Below are 13,875 nucleotides of genomic sequence, written 5' to 3'. Positions count from 1 at the left end.
TTAAACCTTGGTGCGAACGGCCGCTATTTAGATGGCCCCTTAACGGGAAAGTGCTTAAGCTTTGCAGAGGCGATATTTTCCGGAATCTCGGAGAAAGAGAGGTGTGACTGAGGTACCAGGAACGAAAATGGCGCGGACGAGCTTCAAGGCCGGGTCAGGTGACGTAGCTCCAATTCGCTCCCTTCCTTCTGAGGCCTCGCCTCCTGCTCGCTTCCGTGTATGGGCGTGGCCTGCCTGGAGGTATGTGGGCGTGGCCTTCCCGGAGGCGCTTTCTTTGGACACGCAGAAAGGAAGGCCTACGCAAGCGCAGTCAGGTTTTAAGGTCTGTCTCCCCGCCCCTTCACCCATAGCCCCGCCCCGTTCTCCCGGGCTGGGCGGGGCAGGGCCCGGCGTCCAGCGACCGCTGGCTGGAGAGCCAGTGACTTCCTTGTTGGTAGTCTCGGCCAGGCTGTGTCCAGAGTCGTAGCCCCTCGGTGCTTACTCGGACCGCTACTGAGAGTCTAGGTCCAAGCCACTACCATGCCCAACCCCAGCAATACCTCCTCTCCCGGCCCTCTCCCTGAGGAAATTAGGAACCTGTTGGCAGGTAAAGAGTGGGGAAGGGGGCGGTGACGCTGGGGGCGGGGGCGCGGGGACGGCGAGCCGGCAGGGACAGAAGCGCTTAGTCCTCACCCTCTGCGGGCGGTGGGGGCGGGCCGTGTAGGGGGACTGGGCTGCGGAGACTAGAAGGGAGTGGGTGTGTATGCTGAAATGTGCGGGTCCTCCCTGGAGAGCCGGACAGTTTGCGTTTCGTGAAGATCCGAATGTGAGGGCGGGAGATGGACAGCAAATGTTGATGAATGCAAGTTTGAGAACTGCGAAGGTAGATGTCCAAGCACTAGTTCCTGGGTGCAGGTGCCTGCAAAGACTCTGCAGGGCCACAGGTGTTGGGAGTTAGGAGGCGAAAAGATACTGTTTCCAACCCCCACCCCCATTTTCTTGAACAGTCAGGTCAAACATTGTATAGTTTTGAAGAGTGCCCGATTTTCAAATAGCCACTATTTCTTCAGCCTCAGTAGTAACTATTAAAAGTGAAAAAGGATGTGTTAAAAGTCCTACTTCCTGTGTCATGTGATCAAGGAACTTCATCTTTGCACCCTCATCTTCCCCTTTTCCGTTTTACATTCCCATTTATAGGAACTTGGAGTTGAAATGTGGTTCCCCAGTTCCTCAGTTAGGTCAGCAATGTCTGGAGGTGTGTATTTCCACTAAGCATCAAAAAAAAGCTCCATAGCTCTGCACAAAGTAGAAAATACATTTTCTTAGAGTATCACAAGTCTCACCTATCATGATGGCCGTGAATACCATCGTATGCACTTTGTCTTGTAGATGCTAACATATGAAATTGAAATCATTTTAGTTTGGTTGTCTCTAAAATATTTCTTTCAATTTCCACATGGATAATAGAATTAAAAAGTTTTGCTTGGCTACCTGTGCTGTCAACTGTGTATTTTAATCGTTAAAAACAATCTAAAAGGTACATTTGAACTAGTAAGTTACTGTTGTAACAGTATGAGACCAAGCATCATATATAATACCTTGTTAAACTGTTCCGTTGTTTGCATCATGTGTGGATGGAGATTTGTGTTTGTATGAACATGATGCAGTGTGAGGCTGTGCTATGTCACTGAGAAATGCTTCTTATCATTAATGGATACCACTAAGAGAAAGGATGAAAGAACTGTCGATGCTGATCTAAGGAAGTGTTTTATTTACTTATAGGAGAGCTTAGAGGAAGACCAGTTTTGTCTCATTAGAGTTAACATTTTTGAGGGGGTGGGGCAATGTGGGAATTGCCTGTTTAGAAAAATATCTTAATAATTAGATCAGAAAAATGTTCCAGAAATGTCATTGTTTTCAGGTTGTTCTAGGTTCATATTTGTAATTAAAAAAATAAAAAAAAATCCTGGTTTAGCTTGTAAAGCTTGACAACTCCTTTAGTAGGTAGGCTATCATGTAGACCCACAGTCATTCTTCCAACATCCTATGATATGTGACTACATATCATAGGATGACCCTCCTATGACCCTCCCAGATTACAGATTTTTTTTTTTTTTTTTATAGCTCTCTCGAGTATCATGTAAAGAGCTCAGGATTAGACATTTACCTGCTAAATCTAACTTTCTGTATATTTCTGCCATCTTTTAAGTTAGAGGTTGAACTAGCATAATGTTTGAAATTATCTTTTTATAAAATACATGAGGGATTAAAAACAAATATCACAACAATAACTTAGCAGATTACAAGTTTGCATTACATTTTATTCTTAGAAGATGTTTTTAACTCATGGGTGTGATATGTAGTAAAGGAATATAGTAAAATGAGCCAGTCTTCACAGCTTAAAACAACTTTAAACAAGCTTTCAAAGAAAGTTGTTAAGATTTTCTGTGTAATTAATATCCTTAGATGCTCTCAGTCGTCATTTGTCCCTTGAATCTTGTGGGGAAGCAGGATGAGGACAAGCCCATCACTCAGGTGTTCTGGGGGGAAAGTGCACAATACAATTTAGAATTGTAAAATTATATGATTTGGATTTTAGAGATATTGCTGGCATAGCTCTATGATATATAGGTATAAAGAGAGTGCATTCTTTTTTAAATTGAAGAGATATTGGTCCTGGTAGTTGTAAGCAGTCAAGGCTCTTAAAATGCATGGCACATTAGATAGAAACCAACATTTACAGGAGTTTCAAATCCTGTGCTTTCAGAAGAAAGAAAACATCTCACTTTATGTTTCCTACACTCATCTTCCAAATTATCAGATGTCACACAAGTGTTTGCTGAGATAGGTGCTCAAATTTATTTATTTTTTTGTAATCATGGATTTTCTTTGTCATTCTTTTGCTTTCTGATTATAGTAGCTTTTAACTACCATTTCAGTATCTGTCCTCTTCTCATGCCTTTCCTTTAAAAAAACCTGTATGGAAATGCAAAAATAAAGTTGCTATTCTTAACTCTCAATTAATAATATCCTTGAGAAAATGACAATAGTTTGAACAGTTATATTTTTTCTAGACTCAATGTACTAAAAATTGAATGCCTTTATTTTTTTTTAAAAATTAAGAAATGTTAAATTATTCTTTTTTAGTACAGTTTATATAAAATTTTGTTGAATTTTGTTTGACACCCTCACCCCCAAACAATGAAAGAACAGGTTTATCCTGGATAATTCAAACCAAAGGATAGCCCCAAGCCTTGGCCATTTAATCTTACCCTATACCCAAATATTTTGACTAGGACTAATAGCAAGAATGGTCTTGATTTATGTGAGCTCTCCTCGAGCAGGCAAGAAGGTGAACGGTCCTGGGAGTGCTGCCTGCTGCCTGCAGTTCTCATTTATCTAATCACCCTGTAAGGATGGGGTTGTTGGTAGTTCGAAATCAGGACTCATTCTCATCCATTCATATCATGACAACAGATTTTAAACGGGAAGTGTTACCTTCTTAATAAATTAGAAAATAAAACCACTGCTAGAAAAAAATAACTGTCAGTGCACTGAAAAATTAAAACCAAATTGAACAAACGGTAAGAAAGGGACTATATGGTTTCAGCAAAGTGACCTTGAGATTCGTTCAGATGGCAGTTTTGATTAGAAATAGTGCCTTTCCCCCCTGTTGGGGGAACATTTTTTTTTTTTTTTTGCACCTTCACATAGTGTAATAGATAGTACTGTTAGGGGCACTTGATAAAGAATGCAATTCAGTTGAAACTGAGGTAGGGTTTTTTTTCAATGCCAAGTGTAGTATGGCTTGTTTCTCACCTTTCCAATTTCTATTTATAATTTGGTCAACCTTTTAGTTTTATTTTCCTTATAAGAATTATTGATGGTATACTAGTATACCTAGTATCCCAGAGCTTCCTTCTGAAGCACTGGCTGAGTATGCAAAGGGAAGAGTGCCACCTACTGAGTCACCAATAGGCACCTTCTTCTTAGTACCTGGATTATCCAACAGAGCAAGGACAAGCCTTCCCATTTTTTGGCAGCAGTAACTAATGAGGATAAAGTTGATAAAAGAACATTGGATCTGAAAGCGAAATCAGCCTATGGCACCTCTAAGATCTTTCCTTCTACAAACGCGGAGAGGACTTTGTAAACCAAGGGACCAGAAGTTTATAGAGATTTTGTCTGGGTCAGATAGAATCTGTAAATGAAGAGGTAGCATTAGGAAAATTACTTATCTATTTACTTAAGAGTAAAATGCCTTCTTTTTTCTTGTTGGGGGCCTATTTTAGCAAGGTTTTCCAGTGAAAGTATTTTTACCTTGGATTACTAAGTAAGGCTCTTGATAGTATGTGCATTTTAAATAATTAATCTAATCTTAATCAGCATTAGTTTCTTTCAAAACATATAAATGTACTAAAAAGTGAACTTTCCAAGTATGTTTGTGTCTGCTGGGACTTGCCTTGAAGTACTTGTACAAAGAAGGTAAGTGCACCAGAGGGAAAGGCTCTGCTGGTTTGAAACACAGCTCAGTTGTTGCCCATAAATTGAACATTAAGTGTCATATATGGGTGATAAAAGTGGCACAGGCTAGGTTTTATATCCTCATTATTTATTTAGTTTGTCTTTTTCAATTAAAGCCAAGTCTATCTTTTTCATCCCACTGAGTTTACGTTTCTCTTCCGATCACATTCTGAGCACATTACATTAGAAGCTACCCAATGGTGGGTGGGTATAGTGTAAATCTCAGACGAATGTGTTACTCACTGTGGCTCCTTTGAAGTGTGTGGTGAAAAGATTTTGATTAGATAAACCTAAAGAGGGTGAAAGATGGCTAGCCTTATCTTTCAACAGCCCAGCCTTTCATCATAATAAACCATTTAGCTCGTATCGTTAGTTTTGAGAATTTTGTAGCTGATTGGATTATAAAACTCAAATTTGCTTCACCCCTTGCACTTGGTGATCTGTGCTTCTCCATGTCTCTTGCTGTGTGTTTAAAAGTCCACAGTTCAGCAGTAGCATGGGAAAGTGCAAGGTAATCCAGGGGAAGGCATTGGCTAGAACAATCAATACATTTTCAATTAGCCAGTTTCCAACTTTGGATATTTTGCTCCATTGATCTGCATGTGCCTAGTTGAATTGATTTTTATATTTTCCTCGGTTAGCTGTTTGGTCAGACCATTCCCTGTTTTAACAGAAAATGTGATTCTGTTCTTATGGCAGCTGAAAGTGTAGGCTTTAAGTTAACACATTAAGTTGGGGAGACAGACAGCTCAGCGAACAAAGTAAAATCTGGTTCCCACCGTAAAGTATGGAGACCCATGGAATTAAGTAGTAAAGCCATCTGGGGGACCAGTTATTTTATTGATGTGAGACTCAGCAAATGGTGGCTCAGCCCAGTTCTTGCTTTCTCCTTTAGGCAGGCAGATTCAGGCTAGCACAGAGGTGGTGGTGGTGTGTGTGTGCATTAGATAGAAGACGGAGGTTGCCTTGTTCTCCACCTCCAGGCTGCAGCCCTTATTCTAGGCTGTTCCAGAGTGGGGCTTAATGAGGACAGGTGCTGAACTCTCACTGCCTCGTGGAGGAGTTTATCATTGGAAGACTTTTGTTCTTGTACCTTTTTACCATTGGATTACCGTGGAAGATGGTTTTAAAAAAAAAAGTGTGTATGTCTGAGTGTGATACCTGTCCTCACTCAGTTTAGTGAAAGACAGGGTGGCAATTTTCCTAGGGGTTCGAGTGTACAAAGAGAAAGAAAACAGAAAGTAGACTGGAAGAACCATTCAGTGGGCAGGGTGTTTAAGTGCTTACTTCTCAGAGGTCAGTTGTCTGCTGAGTGGTTCTCTGATGTAACTGTACAAGGATTGCTGAGCCAGAACACGTCATCTTTTAATTTTGTTTTCAGACCTTAACATTTATGGACAAAAGCAGTTGTAAATCTGATCTTTCAGCTGCCTTGCCCCAGATTTTTACAGCTGTTCCCACTGGACGACTTACTCTTGACAAAGTTAAGGTGTAACAGGAGCAGAAATTACCACCATGTTTACTTTCCCTGAGATAACTTTTTCCGGTTGCTAACTTGTAGTTGAGGCGCATGGAAGTGGAGGTGATTCTGCTGTTAGATGCAGGCTGTGCTGACCAGCAGCTTTTAAGACCGGTGGGGTACCATCAGGCTATTGCGTTGGTGGTACCCTCTTTTCCAGGCCTTATTGGCAGAAGCCCAGTAGCCACCTCCCACCTCTCAATCCCGCTTTTCCGTGGCTGGCGCCCGTGGGTAAAATAAAACCTCTCCTTCGGAGAAAAAGGGAGTCTAGGTCCCTGGGCTCAGGGGCCAGCCTGCGCAGGCTGACCTTTTCGTGTAGTCAAATTACCAAGTTCCCTGGAACTACAGAAAGCAGTCAGTGAAATCTACATATGAACAGGAGGACACGACCTCTAAAGGAAGGTAAAAAAGGGCCACAGCGGCTTGCTACTTACCGCGGCAGGCTATTTCACCATTTGCAGGGCTATTTAGAGCACAATAAAAAGCTTCAAATCTCTTTTCCAACCAGCCAGAGGAGCGCTTGATTTACCCAAGAGTTTTATTGCTGCCTTTTGAAATATTACTCTGGCTTTGAGGTACAAAGCCGCAGATCCAGCCCCATTTGTCTAGCGTGGCTGTCCCAAACTCAGCTGCTTTCTGTGCCCAGCTCTCTGTTCCCAGCTATGTGGACAAGAGCCTGAGGTTTAAGGCTGGCTGGGTTTGGGCTGGTTTCTGGGGGCAAGGCTGGGGCACCCCAGGACAGCCTGGTCTGTGATCCCTGTTCCAGGGCTGGCAAAAGCGCTAGGGAGAAAAGTCGGCAAGCTGCGCAGTACAGCATTTGCTGCCAGCGCAGGCTGGCATATTTCATCCGTTAGATCTGACGCAGTGTATATTTTAAGACTTCAAAAGCTTAAATACCAACCAAGTCTACGGGCAACCAACAAACCAGACTATTACAGATTTTCCCAGCTAAAATTCTCGTTAAACACCACCCCAGTTCACTGTATCCTTTTGGAGAATTATCGAAAAAGCCAATGTTTGGAAAAATCGTTCTAATAGCTTTTAAGGCATTTTCTTGGAAAAATCTTGGGAATAGATACATTAAACGTATCATTTTAAAAGTATAGATGTTTTCTATACCCAGCCCTCCCCCTTGAGAAATTCGGATTTTTCCTACACTCTTTCAACAAATGTTTTCTCAAAATAGAGGGATGGGTTCCCATTTTCAGTACACATTGGGTAGGCTCTTAGGAAACAGCAAGTTGAGCATGCAGCGGTTTTTTGTGGTTGCTTTCTGAGTTTTTATAAAACTGAAATGACCTTTTAAAGAAATAACTCTTGGGCAGTAATTTGTTTTGTTATTGCTTCCGGAGATAGAAAATAGATCCTGTTTGTTTAAACTGGGATTGCATAATGAAAATGTAAAATAGGCAATTAAATACTCGTGGAAGAGGGAATTAAAGACAAACATTGAATGAAAATAACATTAAGCAGACTGTTCACCAGTCTATGTGCCTGTGAGTCTTACAAGTGTAGAGTGGGTTCGAGAGGGCTAACAGCAGTAGCCCTCTCTTGGTCCACTTTTTTAAAAGTTACTGTATGGGTGGGTGGATACTAGGGAAGCTAGTGATCTCTTTCAGCTACAGTAGGCTTGTCCAAAAGGTGGCCTGCTCCTGCTCCTGTGGGTAGAAGCTGCTGCTTCAAGTTTTTTACTCTTTTGAACCCACTTGAGAATTTGTCCCAGGTTGGCTGACCTCTGCCTCTGCCTCTTCCCTCCATATTTTAGGGGCCACAGAAGGAAAGAGGAGCCAGGACATTTTGCTTTCATTTCATTTGATACTTTTAGCATATACTTATTGTTAAGAGATTGTTTCATGTTTTAATCCTATTTTCCCCTTACATTATTGGCTTAGCAAAAAATTTGCATTTATTATGAATCTGTAGTAGCTTCATCCATGTTTCTCATTGAAGCAAAATACTTTCTGTAGCCAGGAATTTAAAACTGATTAGATTCTAGGCTATATAGTAGGTTTTAAATGGTTAACTATAAATACAATTGAGGTTATTGCACTTTTCAGTACTTATGTGTAATATTATGTTTTGATCTTTTTACCAATGTAAGTTAGGGAACAAAGTAGTTAGAGAAAAAGAAAGTTAAGTCACACATCTTTCTGGTATGGAATGTAGGTGATTGGTTTAAGATTTTAATATAATTCTCTAGGAGATATTTTAAAGTGAGCCATGAAATTCTGAAAATAAAATATGTGTAAGCTATCTGATATTTTATAAACAATAATGATGATATCTAGGAATTAAACCAGCAAAGACTTGTTGAAACTCTATAGGAAAGGAACCAGCCAACACAATATTTAAGAGTTTACTAAAATTTCAGAAGAGACTTGGGGAATGTTATATAAAGCCATAGAAATCTGTTTCGTAGACACTATATTTTTAAATAGTAGAAGAACCCATTTTTTTCACTTCTTTACTTAACTAGTATTCCAGGTAGATAAAAGTAGGGTGGAAAGCAAAAGCCAACCGATTGTCATTTGACTTGAAGGTAGCCAGCATGGGTGGGGCAGGTAGCAAGGAGGAGGGTATGATTTGAGAATCTTGGCTAGAAAAAAAAAAGGGGATTTATTTTTTCCTTTAAAAATTAGATATTATGAGTTCCTGAAAATAGTTTGCACTGGGAAAAGCAAAGTGTTGTCAGAGGCTTTAGCTCATCTTTATAAAATACTGTGACTTGTTCTTAGGGCAACTTAAAAAATAACTGTAAAGCAATAGTAGCATATGCAGGAAAGCTTTGCGCTTGCTTTGTAGAAGAGAATTTGTTTTATGGGGCGCCATAGTTTATTAAAACTTGTGTGTTTCTTCCTAGTGTAATGATGCCAAACATCCAAATAGCATTTGCTGTGCTAAGCATCAGTATAATATACAGATTTTATTTAGCTAAGTGGTGAACTGATTTGTCCAACTTAGTTTTGAACTGTACTTCAACTGCTATGCTTCGGACTGAAAAATAACTACCATAGAGTGCACAGATATTAACACTTAAGTGTAGAAACCATCATTGACCTATTTGTCTTCTCGCAGAAAAGGTTCTTTTCTATAATTTGTATACTGTTTTTATATTTCATGGTTTAGATGTTGAAACATTTGTGGCTGACACACTGAAAGGAGAAAATTTATCCAAGAAAGCAAAGGAAAAGAGAGAATCTCTCATTAAGAAGATAAAAGATGTAAAGTCTGTGTAAGTCACTTGCCTTTTATTACTAATTTCTTACTTGGAAATAACTCTGTAATTGATGTTTATTATGGAGTTAAGTCTTATGTTCTGGTTTATTAATGTTAAGTATTTTTAAAGGACGGAATATATTTCCACTATAATAGTTTCAAGTGCAGATATCATTTTTGTTGATAGTTATATATTTTTTTCTAAGTATGCTACCAAAATGCTAAGCATTTATTTTGAACATCTGAGGACGTATTTGGAAATTTTAATATCCATGTGGAAAGTACCTCAGACTTTGAAAAAGTCTTTAAACTGTTACTGCATTAAATAAATAAATAAATATAGATATTGAAGATATATTCTATTATTAGGTCTTGATAAAAATTTTCTTTTTCCATACTTAAATGTATGTATTATGAATTTGTAAGCCTTTAGGAATTGTCATTTCGGGACAGAAGTTTTTTATTTTTTTCTAGATTTTGTAATATAGATTTTGGATTTGAAATATTGTTACTAATTAAACCTTGCCTTGATTTTTAACCACATTTAAATGTTTTATTTTATTTATTTTTGCAGCTATCTTCAGGAATTTCAAGACAAAGGTAAATTTCAAATCTTAATTTTCTTTGGTGGAGATTTTCAATAAGGTAGTCTCAAGTTCTGAAGTAGTTGGAATCAAAATTTTAAGTTCCATAGTATGTGTTTAGACCTTCAAGATGAGAGTGCTAGCTCCCCCTGCTGAGAGGAATATTGAGAAGCGGATCTAGAATTCTATGTGTAGAATCCTCGTCTTAGGTCCTGTGTTTGTAAGTGGTAGGAATGTAAGTACATGCATGCACTTGCAGCTCCAGCAGAGTGCTTAGATGACCCCAGCTAAGCTGTCACCTCTTGCCGTCTCACACCACAGAGATTGTCTTACGGGGTGCAGGTGCTTTGTGGTTTTGTGGCACTGGAGATGGAACACAGGATTCACATGTGCTAAGCAAGACACTCCCATGAGCTATATGTCCCTAGCCCTTAGGTCATGATTTTAAAGGATGGGTAAAAATAGGTACAAATTTTATTTGACGGCATAAATAACATGCTTGTTAATGCCAATCTTTATTTTGGTTCTTTTGATTTGAATAAATGCGTATTTTAGAAGTTTTTAGAGATGGGCGTTTGGGTTCCTTGTTTTTGAGGTATGTAGTAGTACTGGTAAGCTGACCATTTTCCTTTTGACTTGAGAGACTGTTGCTCAGCACTGGAACTTCCAGGTACTTCATAGTTTCAACTCTTTGAGAGGACCTGCATCCTGTTGTTATTTCCAAGGTGCTAATCCACAGCTCATGACCTTCAGCTTGTGAGTGTTAGTATGAAGATGACAATATGAGGTCTGCTAATCTGTTGAACCAGTTTCTAAGTCTGGACAAGAAGATAGTGTGACACCCTCTAATTGGGTCCTAACATTAATTCCCATTTGAGCTGTCTGCAGTGAGAGGACAGCCATAGCTTTAGGACACCAAGTTTTTAGCCCCACACACCCCCAGTTTCAAGGCAGTCACAGTTTCTTTCAGTCAGTATTGGTGTGATCCCAGTGGACTAAGAGAAGTTTTGCCATACTAAAATGCAGATAAGAGCAGACAATGTCTCCTCCTTCCTTACAGTTGTGTGCCTCAGGGAATCTTAAACTTGGCCTTAATCCTATTGCATTTACTTAGGTGAATGGACAAATGGGTTTATACATTTTGATGATGATTTTTAAATATAATACATTATTTGTGAGGAAATAATAGATACCAGGTCTTACCTCTTCTTAAAAGGCATATATTGTTGCACTGATTATTTGCTGAACTCTCATTGTGGCTTAATTATTTGGACATTAAAAAATTTTAAGCTAAGAAGGCATGATAATGGGAAGCCATTGTATAATTGCATGCTTTCCCTTTGGGATTCTGTTTTAGAACTTGTTCAGGTGTGTGGATATTAAAATTACATTACTGAGATACATTCTTTGTCTCTAAAGAATATACAGTATTATACAGTTTATACAGTATTTGATAGAAATTGAAAAATGAGCCTAGAATAAGTGTTCAAATAATGTGGAATTCAGAGATTTCCCCATAATCATTTTCCTCCAAATAAGTCATTTGCAGCTCAATACTGCTGAATTGAGTTAACTAATCACTGAGAGTGCCTGCACAAAGTAAGCCTATGGATAAATTAGATGTATACCTTGGAGAAATATGAGAAGCTGAGTAATTTTATGCCATCACACCCTCACAATATATTCAGCTTTGTTCTAAACCGACCATTTTCTACCCTATTAGGATCAGTGAAAGACACAGACTTAATGGTTGCAAAGTGGTTACCCAGCATGCACCTTTTTTCAAAGATCTGTGCTCTGAAGGAATTCAGTTCCAAGTGGTTTTGATGCTGCTGTCTGTGCTTCCAGTCTCTCCTAGGCATCTGGGTCATGATCCTGTGTGTACATGTCCTCTGCTTTCTTCCCTCCCTGCTTCCTCCCACTGCTGTCTTGTCAAGATAGGGTCAAGAGACTTGAAGAGAAACAGGTTTCACCTTTATATTCTGTTTTCCCTCCTTTGACAAGCCAGTGGTAGGTTAATTTTAATATCATTATTGTGAGAAAGAGGTCCTCCAGGTAGAAAGTTCTTAAACAAAATGAGTTAACTGAGAGTTACTCATTTATAAGGATAGTTACTAATTTCTGTAATGTTCACAGATGTCTTTTTCTGTCTTACTGTCTCTTGTCATTCCTTCCCCTGCATTGTAGGAAATCTCCCATCTTGGGATTTACCAAAGCACAGTCTACAAGTTGAAGTGTTCACTCTTTAAAATTAGTTGGACTGATATGATAGTTGCAGCCTTCAGTTGTATAGATCTGAGACTATTTCCTTTGGTGTTTCTTCTTTGACTAAGGATAGCTTGCTTTATTGCAGTGGCATTTGAATGCCGAGGCTTACCACTAGCTTTTCTATTATTTATATTCATTTCCAAAGGAAGATAATATTTTAAAAGTTCCCACTGGTTTGAATTTTGAAGGCTCTCCTTATGTAATTGAGCATAGATTCCCCGTTGAGGTCTGTCAAGTTGTAACTTTAGAATAATTATCAGTTGTTTATCTAAATGCCTTAATTTTTAGTAAAGATTTGAATCTAGGCAGAAAACAGTGTGCTTGGTATAGTCCCTGTTATTCACTAGAAACATTACCTATTCATGTAGAATAAAAAGGTCCCTGTAACTCTGGAATTCTAGAGCAAGATAGGTAACTAATGCTACTATCATAGTTGAAAATATCCTGATGTTGTCAGGTGATCTCCTGAACCCTAACCCTAAGTCTTTGTGCAATTATGGTGGAATTATGCTATATGAATTTTTTTTGAGACAGCATCTCTTTTTGTAGCCCAGGCCAGCCTCTAGCTCAGGATTTTCTTATCTCTGCCTCCCAAGAGCTAGGATCACAGATATACCCTACCCTACCCATAATACATTGTTATTTTATAATTGTTCTCTGTCACAGGTCTCTTAAAGTGACTTAAGATAGTTATTTTTTTTTTCAGTTTACATATTACTATTTTTGTAAAGTTGTTAGCTAGAATTTTCTAATACATATTAGGTCTATCACAAAGAGTCTTACTCTAGTTACATTTTCACCTTGTATTAGTCTCAGTGCCGATTTAAGTATTGCTTTCTTTCTAGATTTATCAGAATAAGTTAATGTAACACATGGTGGATGGTCAGTAAGTTTTTCCCAGTGTATATTCTCCATTGTGACTTCATTTCTCAAGAGGATTGAAGTTAATCTTGATTCAGAAGTTCAATTTTGAAAGAAGTTTTTAGAAATGTCTAAGTCATTTAAAAAGTAGATATTAAGTGGGATACCATTTCAAGAGAATAATTTTCAAATTTGTAGTTATTAGTATCTAGCTTTTTACCTCCCAGCCTTTTGCCCTTCCTGTGCTGGGCCAGCATACTAGCCATGTACTTCCGGCAGAGCCCCAGCACTGGGCCAGCATCTAGTTTTTAAATGGGATTGCTTTAGATGCGGCAGCTTTAGAGCCCTTACTTTCTCCTTTAGAGTCCCTTCCCCTCTAACTGTGAACAAAATTTAATAGATTTTTGTCCTTACAACTCTATCAGTATTGTTAAATATGCACAGATTTATTTAGAAAGCAATTTCCACTGACCTTCTCATTTGTATTATCTAAGCTTATTAGTGGACCACTTTGTAAAAATAGCAAGACTGTTAGGTAAGAGGGGATATATTTTAGTTTGTCCTAGTGGAGTCTTCAGACTAATGGAAGAGTCAGTCTTTGGGTTTAATTTTCTAACGTAGTATATTCTCAATTGAAACTTAACTCCATAATGAAATCTGAGCAAATTAAACTCGAGGAGTTCCATTCCACCCCTCTCCCTCCTCATGCTTGTACAAGTGTGTTAAAGCATGTTTGAGATAATGGGGCCTGTAATGGTAGGAGCCTATTTCCAAGGTAGTCCTGGAGAAATGATGCCCTTATTTCGAATCTCTGCCTCAGTTTGGTGTGAGTTATGTTTATTGTCTGTTGGCTCTAAGTTGGCCTTCTAAGAATGAGAGGAAAATCTTTTTTTTTTTCCTTTCTTTTTTTATTAGATGTTTTCT

The 13,875-nt window shown here is 38.8% G+C and overlaps 1 protein-coding gene across 3 annotated transcripts in view; it reads left to right on the top strand.

Annotated features, from left to right (window-relative positions):
* Window positions 1-343: 343 nt before the first annotated feature.
* Skap2 (src kinase associated phosphoprotein 2) overlaps window positions 344-13,875 on the top strand; it is a 170,614-nt gene continuing 157,082 nt past the window's right edge. For 2 of the 3 annotated variants that reach the window (XR_004121993.1, XM_031381908.1), the window contains exons 1-3: window positions 344-586; window positions 9,149-9,254; window positions 9,813-9,838. Coding sequence is in view for 2 of the 3 variants with exons in the window: in XM_031381908.1 (XP_031237768.1) it covers window positions 520-586; window positions 9,149-9,254; window positions 9,813-9,838 (199 nt within the window). In the remaining variant the exon portion in view is untranslated. The remainder of the gene's footprint in view (window positions 587-9,148; window positions 9,255-9,812; window positions 9,839-13,875) is intronic. The other variant, XM_031381907.1, reaches the window with a different exon arrangement.

Source organism: Mastomys coucha, unplaced genomic scaffold, assembly GCF_008632895.1.
Source record: "Mastomys coucha isolate ucsf_1 unplaced genomic scaffold, UCSF_Mcou_1 pScaffold20, whole genome shotgun sequence".
NCBI classification, from domain to species: Eukaryota; Metazoa; Chordata; class Mammalia; order Rodentia; family Muridae; genus Mastomys; species Mastomys coucha.
This window is presented reverse-complemented; position numbering and strand designations above follow the sequence as displayed.